Consider the following 16,503-nt stretch of genomic DNA (forward strand, 5'->3'; position numbering starts at 1 on the left):
GGGGAATATTTAGGCCCCAGTCTTTTTTTCTTTTTTTTTAAGTTGGGTTGAAATCAGCATTTACGGTTCAGAAATTTATCCTATAGCATAAAAATGCACCGTTGGCATTGACTGGGCACCAACTGTATACTAGTCACTGCTACAATGAACATTTCGCCACTTGACTTACACCCTGCATGCCCTGAGGTCCCTACCTTGATGAACACAGCAAGGCTGTGATTTGCATTTTTAGACGCCTCCGGATTATCTCGAAATTTCTGAGTTATGTGCGGCATCAGCATATTCACAACAGTTTCCACAGCGTGATGATAGGATGCGGGAAATCTCTGGTTTCGTAATAACTAAAAGGAATTTAGAACAAACCTGTGTTATTTTTAAAGTGGTGACCCTCTGGGGGGTGGGGAGGGAAATTTCATTCCCAAAGTCCATTTTTGAAAAAACCTAGAGCTCCAATCTTATTTATCTAAAATGAGACAAGAGAAATGATTTTTTTTCTTCTTTCGAAATACTGTACAGGTATTCTGATACCTGATGTAAGTGGTGTGCATTAGACCTGAGACCCCAAACTTCAGCCCGAGAAAGATGCTCTCGGAGGTACTTGTAAAAATGTGGAGATGTTCCTCTTCTCCCAGAGATTCTCATCAGAGCTGCATTTTTACTGGATACTTCTGGTGGCCTCAATGCCTGTACCTCTCAGAGAACTCTTTAGAAAACAGTGGCTCAGGTTTAAGCTTCAAGAATTCAAACGGAAAGTAAACAGATCTGAGACTGTATGTCACTGGCTCAAACTGCTTAAAAACAGTCCTCTTCAGGGGCGCCCGGGTGGCTCAATCAGTTAAGCTTAGGTCCTGATCCCGGGGTCCTGGGATCGAGCCCTGCATTGGGCTCCCTGCTCTGCAGGGAGTCTGCTTGTCCCTCTCCCTCTGCTCCTCCCTCTGCTCTCTCTAAAATAAATAAATAAAATACTTAAAAAGGAAACAGTCAAATTTATTTTATATAATAATTTCTCCCCATCAGGAATGCTTACCTACGAAATTATACAGATCTCAAAGTTAGCTGTCGTGGACGGTGTATCTTCCACACATCAGGCACTGCACTGGTACATGTTTTTATGTGCTTTTCCATTAAATTTTTATAAGGTTTGACCCTCATTTCACAGGTGGTTGGAGAGCTCAGGTAAATGTGTCTTTAGTCAAGAACTAACAAGTAGGGGTGCCTGGGTGGCTCAGTGGGTTAAAGCCTCTGCCTTCGGCTCAGGTCATGATCCCAGGGGTCCTGGGATCGAGCCCTGCATCGGGCTCTCTGCTCAGCGGGGAGCCTGCTTCCTCCTCTTTGTCTCTGCCTGCCTCTCGGCCTACTTGTCTGTCAAGTAAGTAAATAAAATCTTAAAAAAAATAAATAAAATAAAAAATCTTAAAAAAAGTTAAAAATAAAATAAAATTAAAAACAAAAAACAAAAAACAAACAAAAAACCTAACAAGTAACAAAGACTCAAACCCAGATCTACCCCGAGTGCAAGGCCTGTGTTCTTTCTGCTCTTGGGACACTTGGCTGCCCCACCCACGTGCCCAATAAATGAGAAAAATTACTGACTCCTGAAACGTGAAGGGAGCTGAATTACATGCTCCATGACATTTATCCACTCATGCATGTGATTCTAACAGCCACAACAGGGGGCTATCTTCACCCACATTTTACAAATGAGAAAACTGAAGCTTAGAGAGATTCACTAAGTACTGACTTTCCTTCTCCCTTTCAGTGGTGAAACCCGTTTCACAGGTGCATGCTGCTGCCCAGCTAGAGACTACATTTCCCAGCCTAACCTGAGGCCAGAGAAAGGCCATGTGACTAAGTTCTGGCCAATGGGCTTTAAGAGGAAGACCATGCTTTTCCCAGCCCTGTCCATGGGATGATTGCCTTCCAAGTCTTCTTCACCACTGCCTGGAATGTGGCGCAGGGGTGAGCCAGCTTTTCAACCATGTGGATGAGGGTGACACCTGGGCTGGATAACTGGAGAGGAGCTTGAGTACTCGAATGACCCTGGGGAACAAGCCCCCCACTCTCAGAGCTATCTACTGGCTTATAATTTTCCAAAAGAAAGAAATGAACCTTTCGTCTTACTTAAACCATTATTTTGATCTGTTTTACAATAGCCAAACCCATATCCCAGTATCAAGAAATAGTATTTTCTAAAACTAGAACTGAAATCTAGTGATTTCTACATGCATTATTTCATGCATCAAATACCAGAACCTATTATGAATTTTGAAATGCCAGCTTTACAATAATCTCAATTCTTAAACCAATAATAAAACAATCTTTGCAAACTTACAAAATCAAGAACCCAGTGAAGGAAGGATCAAGTAATAATAATAAGCGTTTGAAGTTTCCCCACTTCCAAAAACAGAACTGTAAAATTAGAAATGCCAAAGGGATTTTGTTCTATATATGCAACCCATAACTCTATATCCTGAGGGGTCAGCCTAAATAGATGATCGCTTCCTGGACCCCAGGTCAGGCCACCCCTCAGACCACCAGGCATGCCTGCCTGCTACCCAAGCTGGCTACTCCTGAAAAAAGGTCTCTCCAGAAATACCTGACGCCTCCAGAATTAGTCGATGGCTGCTTAAACCATGAAAGTGGATGGTTGGGGTTGGCACCACTTAACCTATTAGTCACTATTATCAAAACTAAAAGTGGGACAACCAGATACTTTAAGACTCCCGATGTGATGCAACAGCACCAGTTATGAAGTATTCTTGCCCCAAAGGAAACCAAACCTAAATTGAACTGAGCTTCAACATCATACAAGTTTACGGGAACCACGGGGGACAGAGGACCATGCCACGTAACACTGTGAGGTTACGATGTGGGAAATTCCGCAGGACAAATGGTCCCCCCATTTCAACAAATACACTGCAGTAAAAAACAAATAAATGGAGAAGGAACAGTTTGAAAATCCAGGAAACTTCAGAGACACATCAACCACATGCAATGTGCAGACTGTGTTTAGGTCCTGACTCGGACCAGGCGATGGTAAAAGGGCATTTCTGAAACAGCTGGGGAAACTGAATACAGACAGGGTGTCCGATGGTAACGAAGAAATGCCACTGACTTTGTTGAGGGTCATTATGGTATGGTGCTTCCATCTCTTTCAAAGGCTTTATCTGTTAGAGAGGGCACACTCAAGATTTTATAGATGAAATGATAAAATCTTCAGTGATTGCTTTTAAAATGCTCTAAAAACAGTGTGATGGTGGACATATGAAGTCGTAAGGGCAGCATGCCAGTAACTGCAGAAGATGAGTGACAGAGCTTCAAACATGGGGTTCATTCAACTTTTCTTTTTCCTTTTATGTTTATTTAAAAAAATCCTACAATAATTAGTTTTCATCAGAAAGAAAGAAAACGTCGTGAAGAACAGTGGATAATTAACACCAACAGAGCAACGAAGCTGCTCTGTGATCAGACGTCAGCTCAGTGCCTTGAAGACTGAAATCACAAACACGTTATCAGGAGCCCTAATCTGGCAACAAAACAGGGAGGTAAGAAGCCTCTAAAGGTGATAAAGACCACAATAATTAGATGTTGTTATGGAGACTACTATCCACTGAATTGAAAAGAAAATGATCCAGGATAATGCGCAGCTGTCCAGGGTGGTGAGTACAGACACGCCAGCTCGAAGGAGAGGACACTGAGACTATGTTACAGCTCCCGAAGATATAATAAATAAGCCTATTAGCTAATAAACTTCATTTTCCTGGCCTTACCTGGGTTATGAGCCCTTTCTCCTGCTTCATGCTCATTGTCTTCTCCCCAAATGTGGAAGCTCCCCACCAACCTCCACATTGATTTCTCACTTTGGAGCTCACACAGACCCCTTCTGCTCTGTTCTCTAACTGTGCCCAGCTGAATGTCTTCCCCCCCCCCCCGGGACGGCATCAGCTTCGGGGCTGGCGATGCACCATCTATGCCATTTGCATCACTTCTCCGTGCTCTGTGCATTGCCAGTGACTATTCCAAACAGGTGCTCGGGGATGGAAGTATGGACGCTCCCGTTCCGCCATCACGCATTTATAGTGGGTGGGGGGGGAGTCCGTTTAAACAGGCAGTCCGTTTAAAACATGAACCGTACCATCCTTTCCCTACTTTTCATTTGAGCACTCTTTCCTTGCTCAATTAAGTCAGGAAATGGTTGATGGCTAAACACCTAACTAAGGTTATATATTCATCCCATCCTAGGCCACATTTTCCAGCTTGCGAGACGTACACCTGTGCAATGCTAGCAATTTGGCTTGACTCAAGATGGGAGGAGAGGAAATTCCAAAAGAGTCTGCTGAAATTATAGCTGCTAAATATAAGTGATAGAAAAGGAACACCTAAAATGTGTTGAGCATAGAGGCTGAGTGGGGTTCAGAGTTGGGAACTCCTTAGTAGGCCTTGACAAGGTCAGTTTTATATTTTCCTCAAAAACTGCTTATTGTAAATTCCAAGCACATGTCACCTATGGAACACTTGGGTCTGGCACGGTCACATGTAATCAATCCAAACTTCCAGGTCCATCTGCAGTAGTAAGGAAATTGCTTATTTTAGATGCTAGTTCAAAGGGACGCTGTGATTTACAGCCTTCCTCGGCAAATGGCACAAAGTGTAGTTGGACTGGCTGGGACATGTGGCCATGTTCAAGAGTGTAGCATTAGAAACAGACCTACCAGCATGCACCTGCTTCAAGGGCATCTCCTTCTACATAAATATGCAGTAGACAGAATGACCCCATTACCAGCAAGAGTGTTCACCCAAGGCCCCAGCTCTACATAAACTGGCCTCCAAGTTTTGGTCTATGCTAAAAAGTCTTGGAAAGGGCACTTTCATCGGCACTGAGAGCATTATATGGCTCTTACATGAGCCTGTGGCCCAGGTGCCCCTACTATACAGATATGTGCCTGGCCATGGCATTTTAAGAAAGACTCACCAATAAGGAAAAAAATCAAGGTCAAGATTATAAACACATTGCATGTACTAATAATCCTCAGTCTAAAAGTATAAAAACTCTCAGGGAATTTGATCATGATTTTGGAAATCACAAATGGCACAGGAATGGTGAATATGAACTTGTTCTCTCAATTCAGGACCCTGGGATAAGGGACAAGGACATATACTTCCTAAGATGTGAATAAAGACAGACCTAAAAATAACTGACCCAAACACGTAAAACTCATTACTCCTAAGATATGAGGCAAAATGAATAAAACCTTCAAAATATGTGAGAAGATCAATAATGTGATTCGGGGAAGGCGTGGCACGGTGTCGGGTGACACGGAAGAAGTCAGAGGGTAGCCCTCTAAAAGTGAAATGTTAAATTCTCCAAAGTGGTAAGTAGGTATTTTGAATCTCTTTTTATAGTAAATTATCTTATGGCTAAGTTTTCTCCTTTTGGATGCTAGAGTGTTTCTTTTTATGCTGGATAACAATTTTTAAATAAACCACTTCCAAAAGCTCTCTGAATATTCTTTCAGGACCAAGATGTAATTAACGTACAGAAAAGGTTGTGCAGGGTAGCATTTGAGCAGTCTGTTCTAAAAAGTTCGAAAAACTAAGTGTTAGAAGGCCCAGAAGTGCTGGAGAGTTAAGTTATAAGGCTGGAAAGGGCGGATCACCTGGGAGCAGCCGGTGCCGGTTGTGACTCTAGCATGACCTCGAGGTTCTGCTCTGCTGTGTGACCCCGGGCAGGGCACCTCACGGGTCTGTACCCATCTCGACCTCTGCGGCACAGGGGCGGAGCTGGACCAGAAGGGAGCTTTCAGGTCCCTACCATCCCTATATTTTTATGGTTTAATTTAGCATCTTGAGAAAAAAACACAGGCAGTTAAATTGCTCTATTTAAAAATTTTCTATCATGGTTCCCGGAAAGAGATGTTATTGATACTTATACTTCCTTTTTTTTTTTTTTTTTTTTAAGATTTTATTTATTTTGGCAGAGTGAGAGAGAGAGAGAGCAAGTGCACAAGTATGGGGAGTGGCAGGCAGAGGGAGCAGCAGACTCCCACCTGAGCAGGGAGCCTAATGCAGGACTTGATCCCAGGACCCTGAGATCATGACTGGAGCTGAAGGCAGACAGTTAACTGACTGAGCCACTGAGGAGCCCGATACTTAGACTTCTGTGGGTGTTTTGAAAGTGTTCATTACCTCTGACCATTGCTCCTGTGGTCTAGTCATGCACTTTCCCACCTAAACTCTGTGAGGGCACAAACCATGCCTCATTTAACTTTGCAACCCTTGAGCCTGCATATAAATAAAAGGCTCTCAATGAATACTTTCTGAACAAACAGTTATATTTTTAAATATATTCAAGTCACCAATCTTTCTGGAGTGATTACATTTATTTAGAGCCAAAAACAATGAAAAACCCATTGGGGCCTTGTTACGGACTAAATTGTGTCTCCTTAAAATTCGTATGTTGAAGTCCTAACCCACAGTCTCAGAATATGAACATATTTGGAGACAAAGTCTTTAAAGAGGTAATCGGGTTAAAACAAGGCCATGAAGGTGAGCCTCAGTCCACCAAGACTGGTGTCCTTACAAGAGGAGAAGATCTGGACACAGACAATGCCGGAGGGAAGACAATGCACAGACCCGGGGAGAAGAGAGCCATCTACCAGCCAAGAAGAGAGGCCTTGAAACCAACCCTAAAGACACCTTGATCTCAGACTTCTAGCCTCCAGAATTGTGTGGAAATAAATCACAATCGTTGAGGCCAAACAGGCGGTGCTACTTGCTGTGGTAGCCCAAGCGAACCAAGGCAAGCCCACAGCCTATCTTGCGTATGACATTTGTAACATGAAAGTACTACATCCAAGTGACCTGCACGCATGCGTGTGCATGTGTGTGTGTGTGTGTGCGCGCCCGCACACTTAGCTGCATACTGCCAAGTGGATAATCTGCTAGGTTTCTCACTTGGCAGGCTATTCGGGCATGATTTAGATGGTGTGTTACTCTGTGGAAAGCAAGGCCCACCTCCATCTGGCATCTGCCTGTGCACTAAAACCAGAATTAAAAGAAGAAAAAAAAGAAAAGAAAAAGGAAACCACCTGGTCAGGCACCCACTCGACTACAGGAAGTGTGGCTTTCAGTTCTGAGCTGCCAACCTTCTAACCCTCTGCCCGACAAAACCCAGCAGCCTTTCCCAAGGCTTTCTCCCAGAGTCTGATCCCCGGTGCAGGGAGCCTGGACCTTCACCCTCTCTCCCCGTGGCTCCCCTGTCCTCCCTTGATTCATTGTGAAAGACTACTGGGTACCATGACCTGCTCCCTGCACTCGGGCCTCCTGCTCTCCACGAGACTCAAGACCCTGCACAACACAATGCAGAGAGCATTCAGGGTCGTGATGGCAACTCCAAGAGTATACACATCTCAAAAGGGGCTTTGTCGCTTGACCGCTGTGTTTGCCTCATTAGAATCTTACAAAAATGTATCTACACTGAGCCTCAGACGGCCAGCAGTAGACAGTCACACCCAGACAGGAATGGGTCCAGAGAGGACTGAAGGGACAGGCTACAGGTATCCCTAGGATGCCTTCAGCATGGGGACCCACAGTGTCACACACACCCAGGCCCCTCAGCAAGGAGCTATCTCAGAGTCCCTTCACTGCTTCCAGAGTACGTGAAGTAACATCAGACACTCTCGTCTAAGGCCCTGAGAAAGGTCTACAATGTTCAAGACTCGGTAATTACATTTAAATTAAATGCTTAAACTGTTACTCTCATTTCAACAGACTTGAAGACTTCCAAGCTATACAAAGGAGAAGACAGAGTTTTCTTTGGACTTAGTAACACATGCTTCGGGACAGTGGGCTTTGGAGCCAGACTGTTCTCAACACCCAGCCCCCTCCATTCACTAGCAGTGCGGCCTCGGCAAGGAACTCACTCTGGGCTCAGTTTCTTCCTCTATAAAATGCGGGGTAGTACTTTATGACAGTCCTGTGGCTTTAGTACTTGGAATAAAATGCTTTCATACTTGGAAAGCACCTAGAACTGTGCTGGAACTGGCAACAGAAAGCGTTCATGAATGTGAGCGACAAAGCACCGAAAAGACTTTCCCCTAAGAGCCACCACCCCAGCCCTGATAGGAAGTGACATACCTTAACTTTGGAGTTCTCTATCAAATGCTGAGCCATGGATTTTATCAAAACGTCAAAGAAAAACCATGAATACTGAAGAAAAAAAAAAAAAAAAGGATCCAGGTGAGATACACAATAATCAGGAGGCAAGGTGTTTACTCTCTTAGGCTGACAATGTTACAGACACGAAACAGGGGTGACCCCAAAGCAGGGCTCAACCACTGGGCAAAACATCATCGGACCAGAGGTACATGCAAGGCAGCTGTTCTCCCGCCTCCCACTTAGAAGCTCGGCGCACACGCTCAGCACGGCACAAGCCAACAAGCGGCACCGCTGGATTACATCTGGGATTTTCCTCTTGACTGAGCCTCCCCTGCCGATGCCGCCTTTATAATCGCCACCTCCATGTCCTTCACTCATTCGCATGTAATGAATGACTTCTTAAAACTTAAGAGCCCGTGATATTTTAAATACAGTAATACTCTGCAGGTCTGACAGAAGCACAAGTATAAGCAGCAAAGTTGGTCCCGAAGAACTAACTCTTTACCCCTTTGCCGGAGGTGGTGGCAGTCTGTAAACGCGCACAGAAGGGTGAGCAGATTGGGCTACGGCGTTCGGATTTTCTCTCACCGATTTCCATGCCGGAAAGCCACACTGCTCAGCCCTGCAACATACCTTGAGTAGTTTGTTGCTGGTGAGAAAGTCAGCAGAGGGCTTGAGAATCGTGGTCATGGCTTTCGTCAGCTCTTCGTGCACTGTCTTGTATTCGGAGGCGATGTACGGCTCAGCCTTGTAAGCATACTTTGAAGAAAAGGGAAAGATATTTTAATGTCCCGGTTATCTAAGATGGGCTGAAAGCAGGAGAGGCTCCAAGGGATGGCGGTGAGGGACTGAGGTACAAGTGCAGGGTGGGAGAGGAAGGTCTAGAAACAGAAAGGGGTAAGGGGGACACACAGAGGGGGCCCAGGATAATTTCAGGGAACCCATCACAATACAGGTACCACCTGGCTCAGGTCAGTGGTCCTCCAGCCCACAACTCCACCTCCCAAGGACTTCAAGGAATGTGTCACCCGACATTGGGTGACTTGATTCCATAGCTATAATTTATAGAGGTGTCTAAGACTAAACACCACATGTGTAACTTTTCAGAATGGTAACCGCCACTCTGTCTATGGAATAGTGTTACATAAATGAAGAACCCATTGATATTCCTCCTAGTGATATCTCTTGCTGTCCCACATAGTTCTCTAATTTATCGTGGCCAGCGCTAACCTTTTCGTCTCAGGAGAAACAGTTCTACAGCAAATTTTAGTTGTGAAGAAAAATGAAAATAATAGGGCTGTACCAAAGGCCTACCAAGAGCGACTTAAAAGTCTTCTTTAAAATTCCATGTCATTATTATTTGCAAAATCCATTATAAGAAATACGTTGAAAAACAAAATTAAGTAAATAAATGAATGGCTGCCTCTCTTTGAATTTCCTCTCGTTCAGGTACAAGGCACTGGCTACAGGTATGGAAGAGAAAGCAGAGGTATTAAGTTTCATCCCAAAATAACTAGATTTAAAAAAAAAAAATGAGTCCTTAGAAGGAAAACTGGAGAGCCACAGATTTACATGACTGGGACCGTTTATTTTACATACCTTAACATATGACCTCAAGTGGCTCTCCAATCCTTCCTCATGGCACTGGGCAACCACATGAATAATGACCCTACACACCACAGAAATGAACAAAGCAATGAATAGTAATGTGGGAATGAGAACATTTCATTATTACACAGTAGCTGCAGAACAACGATGATGCTACTGGCACCACAGCCAACAAGGAAACGAGGAATTAGATGGGGGTCCCTACACATGGGATCAAAAGAAACTTCTTAAATATAATGGTCAACACATACTAGCATCCCAGATATGTATGACCGTGCTCCAGATGTGGACAGACTGAAAGGGAAGGAGGCATCCGCCTACCCGCCTCTTACCGTGTCACGTTGACGGCGACTTCCTCCTGGGTGGCTCTGGTGAGGACGCGGAACAGCTGGTTTAGGATGGTGGGCAAGAAAGCGATCATCACGTGACCTTCCATCGCATGCAGGCTCTGCGGACATGCAACGGCCCTTGTGTGACCTTAAGACAACCAACCCTGCACACACTCACTTGCTCTCTCTCTCTCTCAAATAAAGGAAAAAACTTTTTTTTTTTTTTTTTTTTAAAGAGCCTAACCCCAAGCAATTTCCAATCAGTTCCAAACAAGGATGGAAGAAGTCTATCTGAACAGTGGAAGGCAGTGGTGGGCAGAATAGGGGACAAAGATGTCCACATCCTAATCTAGAACCTGTGAATATGTTACATGGCAAAAGGGAATTAAGGCTGGCCTTAAGGTAGGGGGACTGTCCTGGATTATTCAGGTGGACCCAACGTCATCACAAGGGTCCTTAAAGTCAGAAGAGGGAGGCAGAAGGGGAGAGCCAGGGGGAGACGTGCCGAAGGAAAGAATGGTCAGAGATGGAACGCTGTTGGCTTTGAGATGGAGGAAGAGGTCACTAGCTATGGAATGAGGGCAACCTTCAGAAGCTGGGAAAGGACAAGGAAACAGAGTCACTCAGAGTTTTCAGAAAGGAACTCAGCCATGTTAATAACACCTTGATTTGGGCCCAGTGAGGCCTGTGTCAGACTTCGGACATACGGAAGTGTAAGAAAATAAATTCGTGTTGTTTGGAGCCCCTGAGTTTATGGTAATTTGTTATAGCAGCAACAGAAAACTAATTCAAAGATTCTTCTTAAACTCCTAAGGCTCTCTGTGAGATACCTGAAAGAAAACTTGGCCAAGCAGTGATTTCAGAACTCTTCATTCCACGTTCCTTGCTGAAGTCAAACAAACTCATATTCCATTTCTCACATTTTTTTTTCTTAAAGATTTATTTATTTGAGAGAGAGCGCGAGCGTGCGGGGGGAAGGTGGAGCGAGAGGGAGCATCTCAAGTCCACTCCCCGCTGGGCATGGGGGCTGATGTAAGGCTCAATCCCAGAGCCCCAAGATTGTGACCTGACCTGAAATCAAGAGCTGACCACTTAACCGACTGAGCCACCCAGGCGCCCCCATTTCTCACATTTCTTATGTTTTGTCCTCATGCCCAGGGCGCTCTTTTAGCTGCTCTCCTTTTAAAAAAACATTCCCATGGAACCACATTCTGGATAATGCTCCCCTACATAAACCCCACCTTGCTCTCGCTGTTCCAGGATGCTGGGAGACCCCGACCCCGGCACAACACTGGGGGCAGGTATGTGCATTCTTTCGGTTCTTCCGGTTGGGTTTTTTTTGGGGGGGTTCCCCCACTTAGCACACATTCTCCAAGGTTACATTATCACCTACAGTGAACTAGAAATTACTTAACGGTGGGACTAAAGCCACTGCTTCTTATGTGCCTGTTACTGTGCTCTGTACTGGGGAGCACTCAACTGATAGCCTGTGCTAGTGAGTGCTTTTCTATGCAGAGAACAATGTGTTTTGGGTTGGGCCTAAAAACAGTATATGTGGGATGAGGATGAAGGCAGGAGTTGTCCTATTTCTTTGCTTCTTCTTCTTTTTTTTTTTTAAATTAAGTTTTTAATTTTAATTCCAGTAGAGTTAACATACAGTGTTCTGGAGTTGTCCTATTTCTGAGTCCACTTCTTGCCACCATGTAAAACCACACAGACTATCAACGTGAGAGTATCTAGCTGAGAGCATCCTTCCAAGGTTCGCAAGTGGTTAAGAACAATATTCGCCACCAAAATGAAAACCCAACCTACCCCAAACTCATTAAAAAGGGATCACTAAGAAAGTGACCTGATACCTTAAGATATTTTACAAGTTCACTCCCTAAGGCTTGGGCTCCAGATTCAGTTTTCTGGCAGTACTGGAAAAAATTATGTAAATGCTGATCCTGGTGGGGGGGGAAGGAGAGAAAGAAAGCAAGCCTGTTAGCATGATGCTGTGGAAACAGGAGTAACTGCTTCTTGCGGCATGCATGTTTTATTTAAACTATGAAACTGATCATATAAAAATGAAAATATCAAAGAAATAAAAATAAAAGTAAATTTTAAAAAAGATTTCAAAGATCCTCCAACAAAAGAAGAAAACTGTTGAGAAATGTTACTTATATTATTCATTTATATCAGTACATAAGAGCACCTTATAATGCACTTTCTTTAATGAAGGACCTCTAGAGTAAAAATATATCCATATGACATTATCAATTAGGATTTTGTTTTACCAAAAAATAGTGCAAACTCGTTCATTCAGCCATCACTGCCAACACTACTGGAATAACACATACCTGAGTATACACTGTGGAAACCAGATGAGTTGAAACTTTCAGCAGTGGCTTGCTTCCATCTACCCATTTAATTTCCGGACCATAATGCTGAAAAGATAGGGAAGGGGAAAAAACCATCCCAACAAATCAGCGACCTTGGCTTTAAACACCATGTTCACGGACGGGTCTGAAGAGGAGTCACAGGCCCAAACAGTATCAGTGACTCAAGAGTTACGGGTGGCTAACAGCAGAGATGCAACTAGTGCTCATTTTCCCCCACTTTCTTCCCCCAAAGACACTGCCCTCCTTCCTGGATTTTCCAAGTTATCTTTTGCTTAGTTGCGGCTGTCGAATTACTGTCCATTTGAGATGGAAAGAATCCTATTTCACCAATGACTCAGCCAACCCAGAGCTCAGGACCATGAAAGTGGTGGCAGAAGATGGCACATCCAGCATATAGGACAGCAGAAGAAGTCCTAACGTGGGTAAAGGGCCAATCGTCTATGTGTGCTTATTTTGATTTCTGAAACCTCCATTTTTTTCTTGTTCAGACTAGCAATTTTAACTGAAGTTTACATGATTTCCCCTGATTTCGGAATATTTTGATGATTTGTCCATAACATGGACCCAAATTTGGCACTACTCAAATGCGGAAAAACATTAAAAGCCATTTAAAATGAAATGAAAACTTACCTAAGCTTGTTATAAAACTGAAGTCTATAAAACTTAAGATGGCTTAAAAAATGCAAAACCAACTAACCAATTAGAGAAATCTAAGAAAATCCAGGCTTTTCTGGATCAGAAATGTATCAGAACGGGCTACCCTGACTTCCTCTAAGCTAGAGACAATTCCTAATACTTGGCGTGACTCTCAGAACACATCCCTGTTTGAGCATGGCCAGTTTGCAGTGAAAAACTCCTACGTCATCCAGCGTCTCCACATCTCCATTGCCCTGCTGAGATGCTGCTAGTTCAGGGCTTCTACAATGCCCAAACCGTAATTCTAAATTTGTGCTCTCGAGAGCACTGCCTTCCACCGGCCTATGCTTACTTGAAAATGAATAACTAAAACCAAAATGTTGGGACCAGCAAAAACACTGTGTGCTCTTTTGTGTTACTGTTGCTTTCGTTGATTTTTCATGTTTTCTGAAAGTAGTGGGATAAATGAATCTTAAAGTCCTATACCCGGCCCATCCCAAGCTCCTGGTAGCCAAGGTAGCCAGACGGGAGATTGGCTGAGACGGGAACCTGCTGTTCACTGGTTACCACTCTTCCATCCTTCAGGAGGGGAAGCCAGGAATATCCAACTGTTGAAACAAAGCACAAAAAACTTCACTGTAGGTATTCGAAAACGTATGAAGGAAAGTCAGTGCTACTCAGCTGCCGGATCTTTAAGGCCCTGAACTAGTCTCTACAGAACATTGTCTACAATGTACTTTGGCCTCTTTGGGATTACAATTCTAAAATGATCTTTTAAAACAATTTATATACGCTACCTTCACAAACGTCATCAAAAACTCCGAAAAGGGGAGCCCCTGGGTGACTCAGTAAGCGTCTGACATCCGCTCAGGTCAAGATCTACAGGTCCTGGGAGGAAGTCCTGTACTGGGCTCCATGCTCAATGGGGAGCCTGCTTGTCCCTCCCCCTCCCCCAACTCTCTCTCTTCCCTCTGGCTCTCAAATTAATAAAATTCTAAAAAAAAATAAAAATAAAAATTCCTCAAGAGGATGAGGGCTCAGAATCAAAATAAAACTTGAGAACCTAATACATAAGTTATGAATGATCAAGGTAATGATGAAATCCCAAACCTTGTGTTTCGACAACATCCCTCTTCTTTGTGCTGCCTTTACTTGAATTATCACAGCTGACATGGAAGAATGTGAACAGCAAGTGGTGCTTTTCGTGCAGCTGGGTAGGCAGTTCTATTTTAATCTGCAAGGAAGTAAATAACTACCTTTTTAATATCTTAAAATGAAAATTCTTGATGAAAGCAGCCACACATGGCACCCAAAGCACAAGCGTCGGTTTGGTTTCCGAACTGATACTAACATTTGCAGTTAAAGAAGTGAGAGAACAGAAACTGTGCTAAAGAAATGGATCCACAATACACTGTTACAGGCTGAATGTGTGCCCCCCCAATTTATATGTTGAAATCCTAACCCCCCCTGCAAGGTGATGGTATTTGGAGGTGGGGTCTTTGGGGTGATTAGGCCATGAGTGGGATGAATGCTCTTACAAGAGATCCAACAGAGGACCCCCCCCAACTGTCCACCATTTGAGGGTACAGTTGAGAAGTCTGTGACTGGGAGGGAGAAGGCCCTCACCCGGCCATGCTCGCATTCTGACCTACAACTTTAGCCTCCAGGACCGTGAGTGCAAACATCCACTGTTTACCATGCACCCAGTCTGTGGTATTTCGTTACAGTAGCCCGAGCAGACAAAAACATTCACCAACCAGAAACGGAAGGAAGAGTTAGTATTTCAATTCTAGAAAGAACTGGAAACCATGACATCAACCACTGCATTAGCTTAACACAGCAACGGCACAATGAAAAACCAGGATAGAACATTTCAAAGAAAGATTCATAGGGTATTTTCAATGAGCTACCCTATCATTCTACCATAAAGAAACCTACCCCATCATTCTATCATAAAGAAACCCAATAATGAGAAAGAAAGATTCTCAGGTCCGACAAACATAACTACACTTAAGTATGAATCTGTAAGAAAATATGTCAGAATATTAATTGTGGTAGTAACAGCAGAGATTTTGACTTTTTCTTTTCTATTATCTGCATTTTCCAAGTTTTTAGAGTGAATGTTACGTTTGTAATTAGAAAAGATGATGTAAAATAAATGCTCCAATCTTTAGTTCTAGCACTGTAATTTCAGTATAGTATGCACTTTCTCTTGTTTTTTACTTTACTAAGCAAAGAACTTAGAGTTTTCCTTAAGACTGGTTAACTGGATTTTCCCTTGAAAACCTCCTCGCTTACCTCATCATAAAATTCGGGGTTTTGGTGATGGTGTAAAACTGCAGCAAAAGCACTTCTTGTGAACACGGGCCCGCCAGGTCTGCCATAAATGCACTAAAGGAAGAGTTAGCAAAGAAAGACACCAGTATTTAATGAACACAGTCAGAAATTAAACTCTGGCATGTTGTGGATTTCTTCCACCTAGGAGACTCCAGAGCCTTCAGCCCCCTTTCTCCTGGGTCCAACCCACCCTCCAGTCCACCCGCCAGTACCACCTCCCTCCCCCCAGCACACACACCTGTCCTGTGGTAACCTGTCCACAGGTCCCTTTCACAGCTCCACACCTGCACTCATACAATCCCTCTGTCTGAATGACCTTCCCTTCCGCGGGCACCGAACTCCCATGTGTCCATCAAGAAATGATTAATTCCATCCTCTGTGTCCCCTCAGCATTTTTTGTACTAATTATTCAGTTTGGACAACAAACCATTTCTATGTGCCAGGAGCTTTTTCTCCATGACTACCTTTCCCCCTAAGCCGTGGATTTCTTGAGGGCAAAAACTATTATTATATTCTTCTTTGCATCTTTGTCTCCTTCCCTTCTTGGAAAGTCATTTCCACATAGTCATAGTAAAGAACATGGAGCCAGACTACCCGGGTTTGCACAGTGCTTCTACTAATGGATCGCCGAAAGCAACTTATTTAAATTCTGTGCTTTAGTCTCATCTAAAAAATACTGTTAGGAGAATTAAAGGAGTTTAATACCTATAAGGCTCTAAGTTCAGAGACTGCACTATAATAAGCATTCAGTAAACACCACCAAAGATTTATTACTATTATTATTACTATAATAATAAATATCAATCTATTTTTATTATTATTTCTGTTACCAATCTTACTAATATAATTCTTAGCACCCACACAAAGCCGGGCTCATAGTAAGACATGGTATGTTTACTGAACTGAACATACATAAGAAACCTTCATCCCTAAAGAGTGTAATTAAACAGAAACAGTCAATGAGGAGCAAGAACACAATTACTCCACAGTCTATAACATTCAGCCAATGTGGTTAAATATTGTGAAGTCACAATATTTTTTTTTTTTAAAGATTT

The 16,503-nt window shown here is 43.4% G+C and overlaps 1 protein-coding gene across 11 annotated transcripts in view; it reads right to left on the minus strand.

Annotated features, from left to right (window-relative positions):
- The window catches only part of LOC111147102 (dedicator of cytokinesis 9), a 277,848-nt gene that overhangs the window by 72,528 nt on the left and 188,817 nt on the right, over positions 1-16,503 (minus strand). For all 11 annotated transcript variants that reach the window (XM_022502995.1, XM_022502993.1, XM_022502988.1 and 8 more), the window contains exons 19-28: positions 15,410-15,502; positions 14,222-14,345; positions 13,598-13,719; positions 12,434-12,520; positions 11,951-12,040; positions 10,098-10,213; positions 9,757-9,826; positions 8,791-8,916; positions 8,137-8,208; positions 195-341 (exon numbers count right to left, since the gene is read on the minus strand). In XM_022502995.1, coding sequence (XP_022358703.1) covers positions 195-341; positions 8,137-8,208; positions 8,791-8,916; positions 9,757-9,826; positions 10,098-10,213; positions 11,951-12,040; positions 12,434-12,520; positions 13,598-13,719; positions 14,222-14,345; positions 15,410-15,502 — 1,047 coding nt within the window. The remainder of the gene's footprint in view (positions 1-194; positions 342-8,136; positions 8,209-8,790; positions 8,917-9,756; positions 9,827-10,097; positions 10,214-11,950; positions 12,041-12,433; positions 12,521-13,597; positions 13,720-14,221; positions 14,346-15,409; positions 15,503-16,503) is intronic.

The sequence above is a fragment of the Enhydra lutris genome, unplaced genomic scaffold (genome assembly GCF_002288905.1).
Source record: "Enhydra lutris kenyoni isolate GAN:26980312 unplaced genomic scaffold, ASM228890v2 scaffoldscaffold15, whole genome shotgun sequence".
Lineage (NCBI taxonomy): Eukaryota > Metazoa > Chordata > Mammalia > Carnivora > Mustelidae > Enhydra > Enhydra lutris.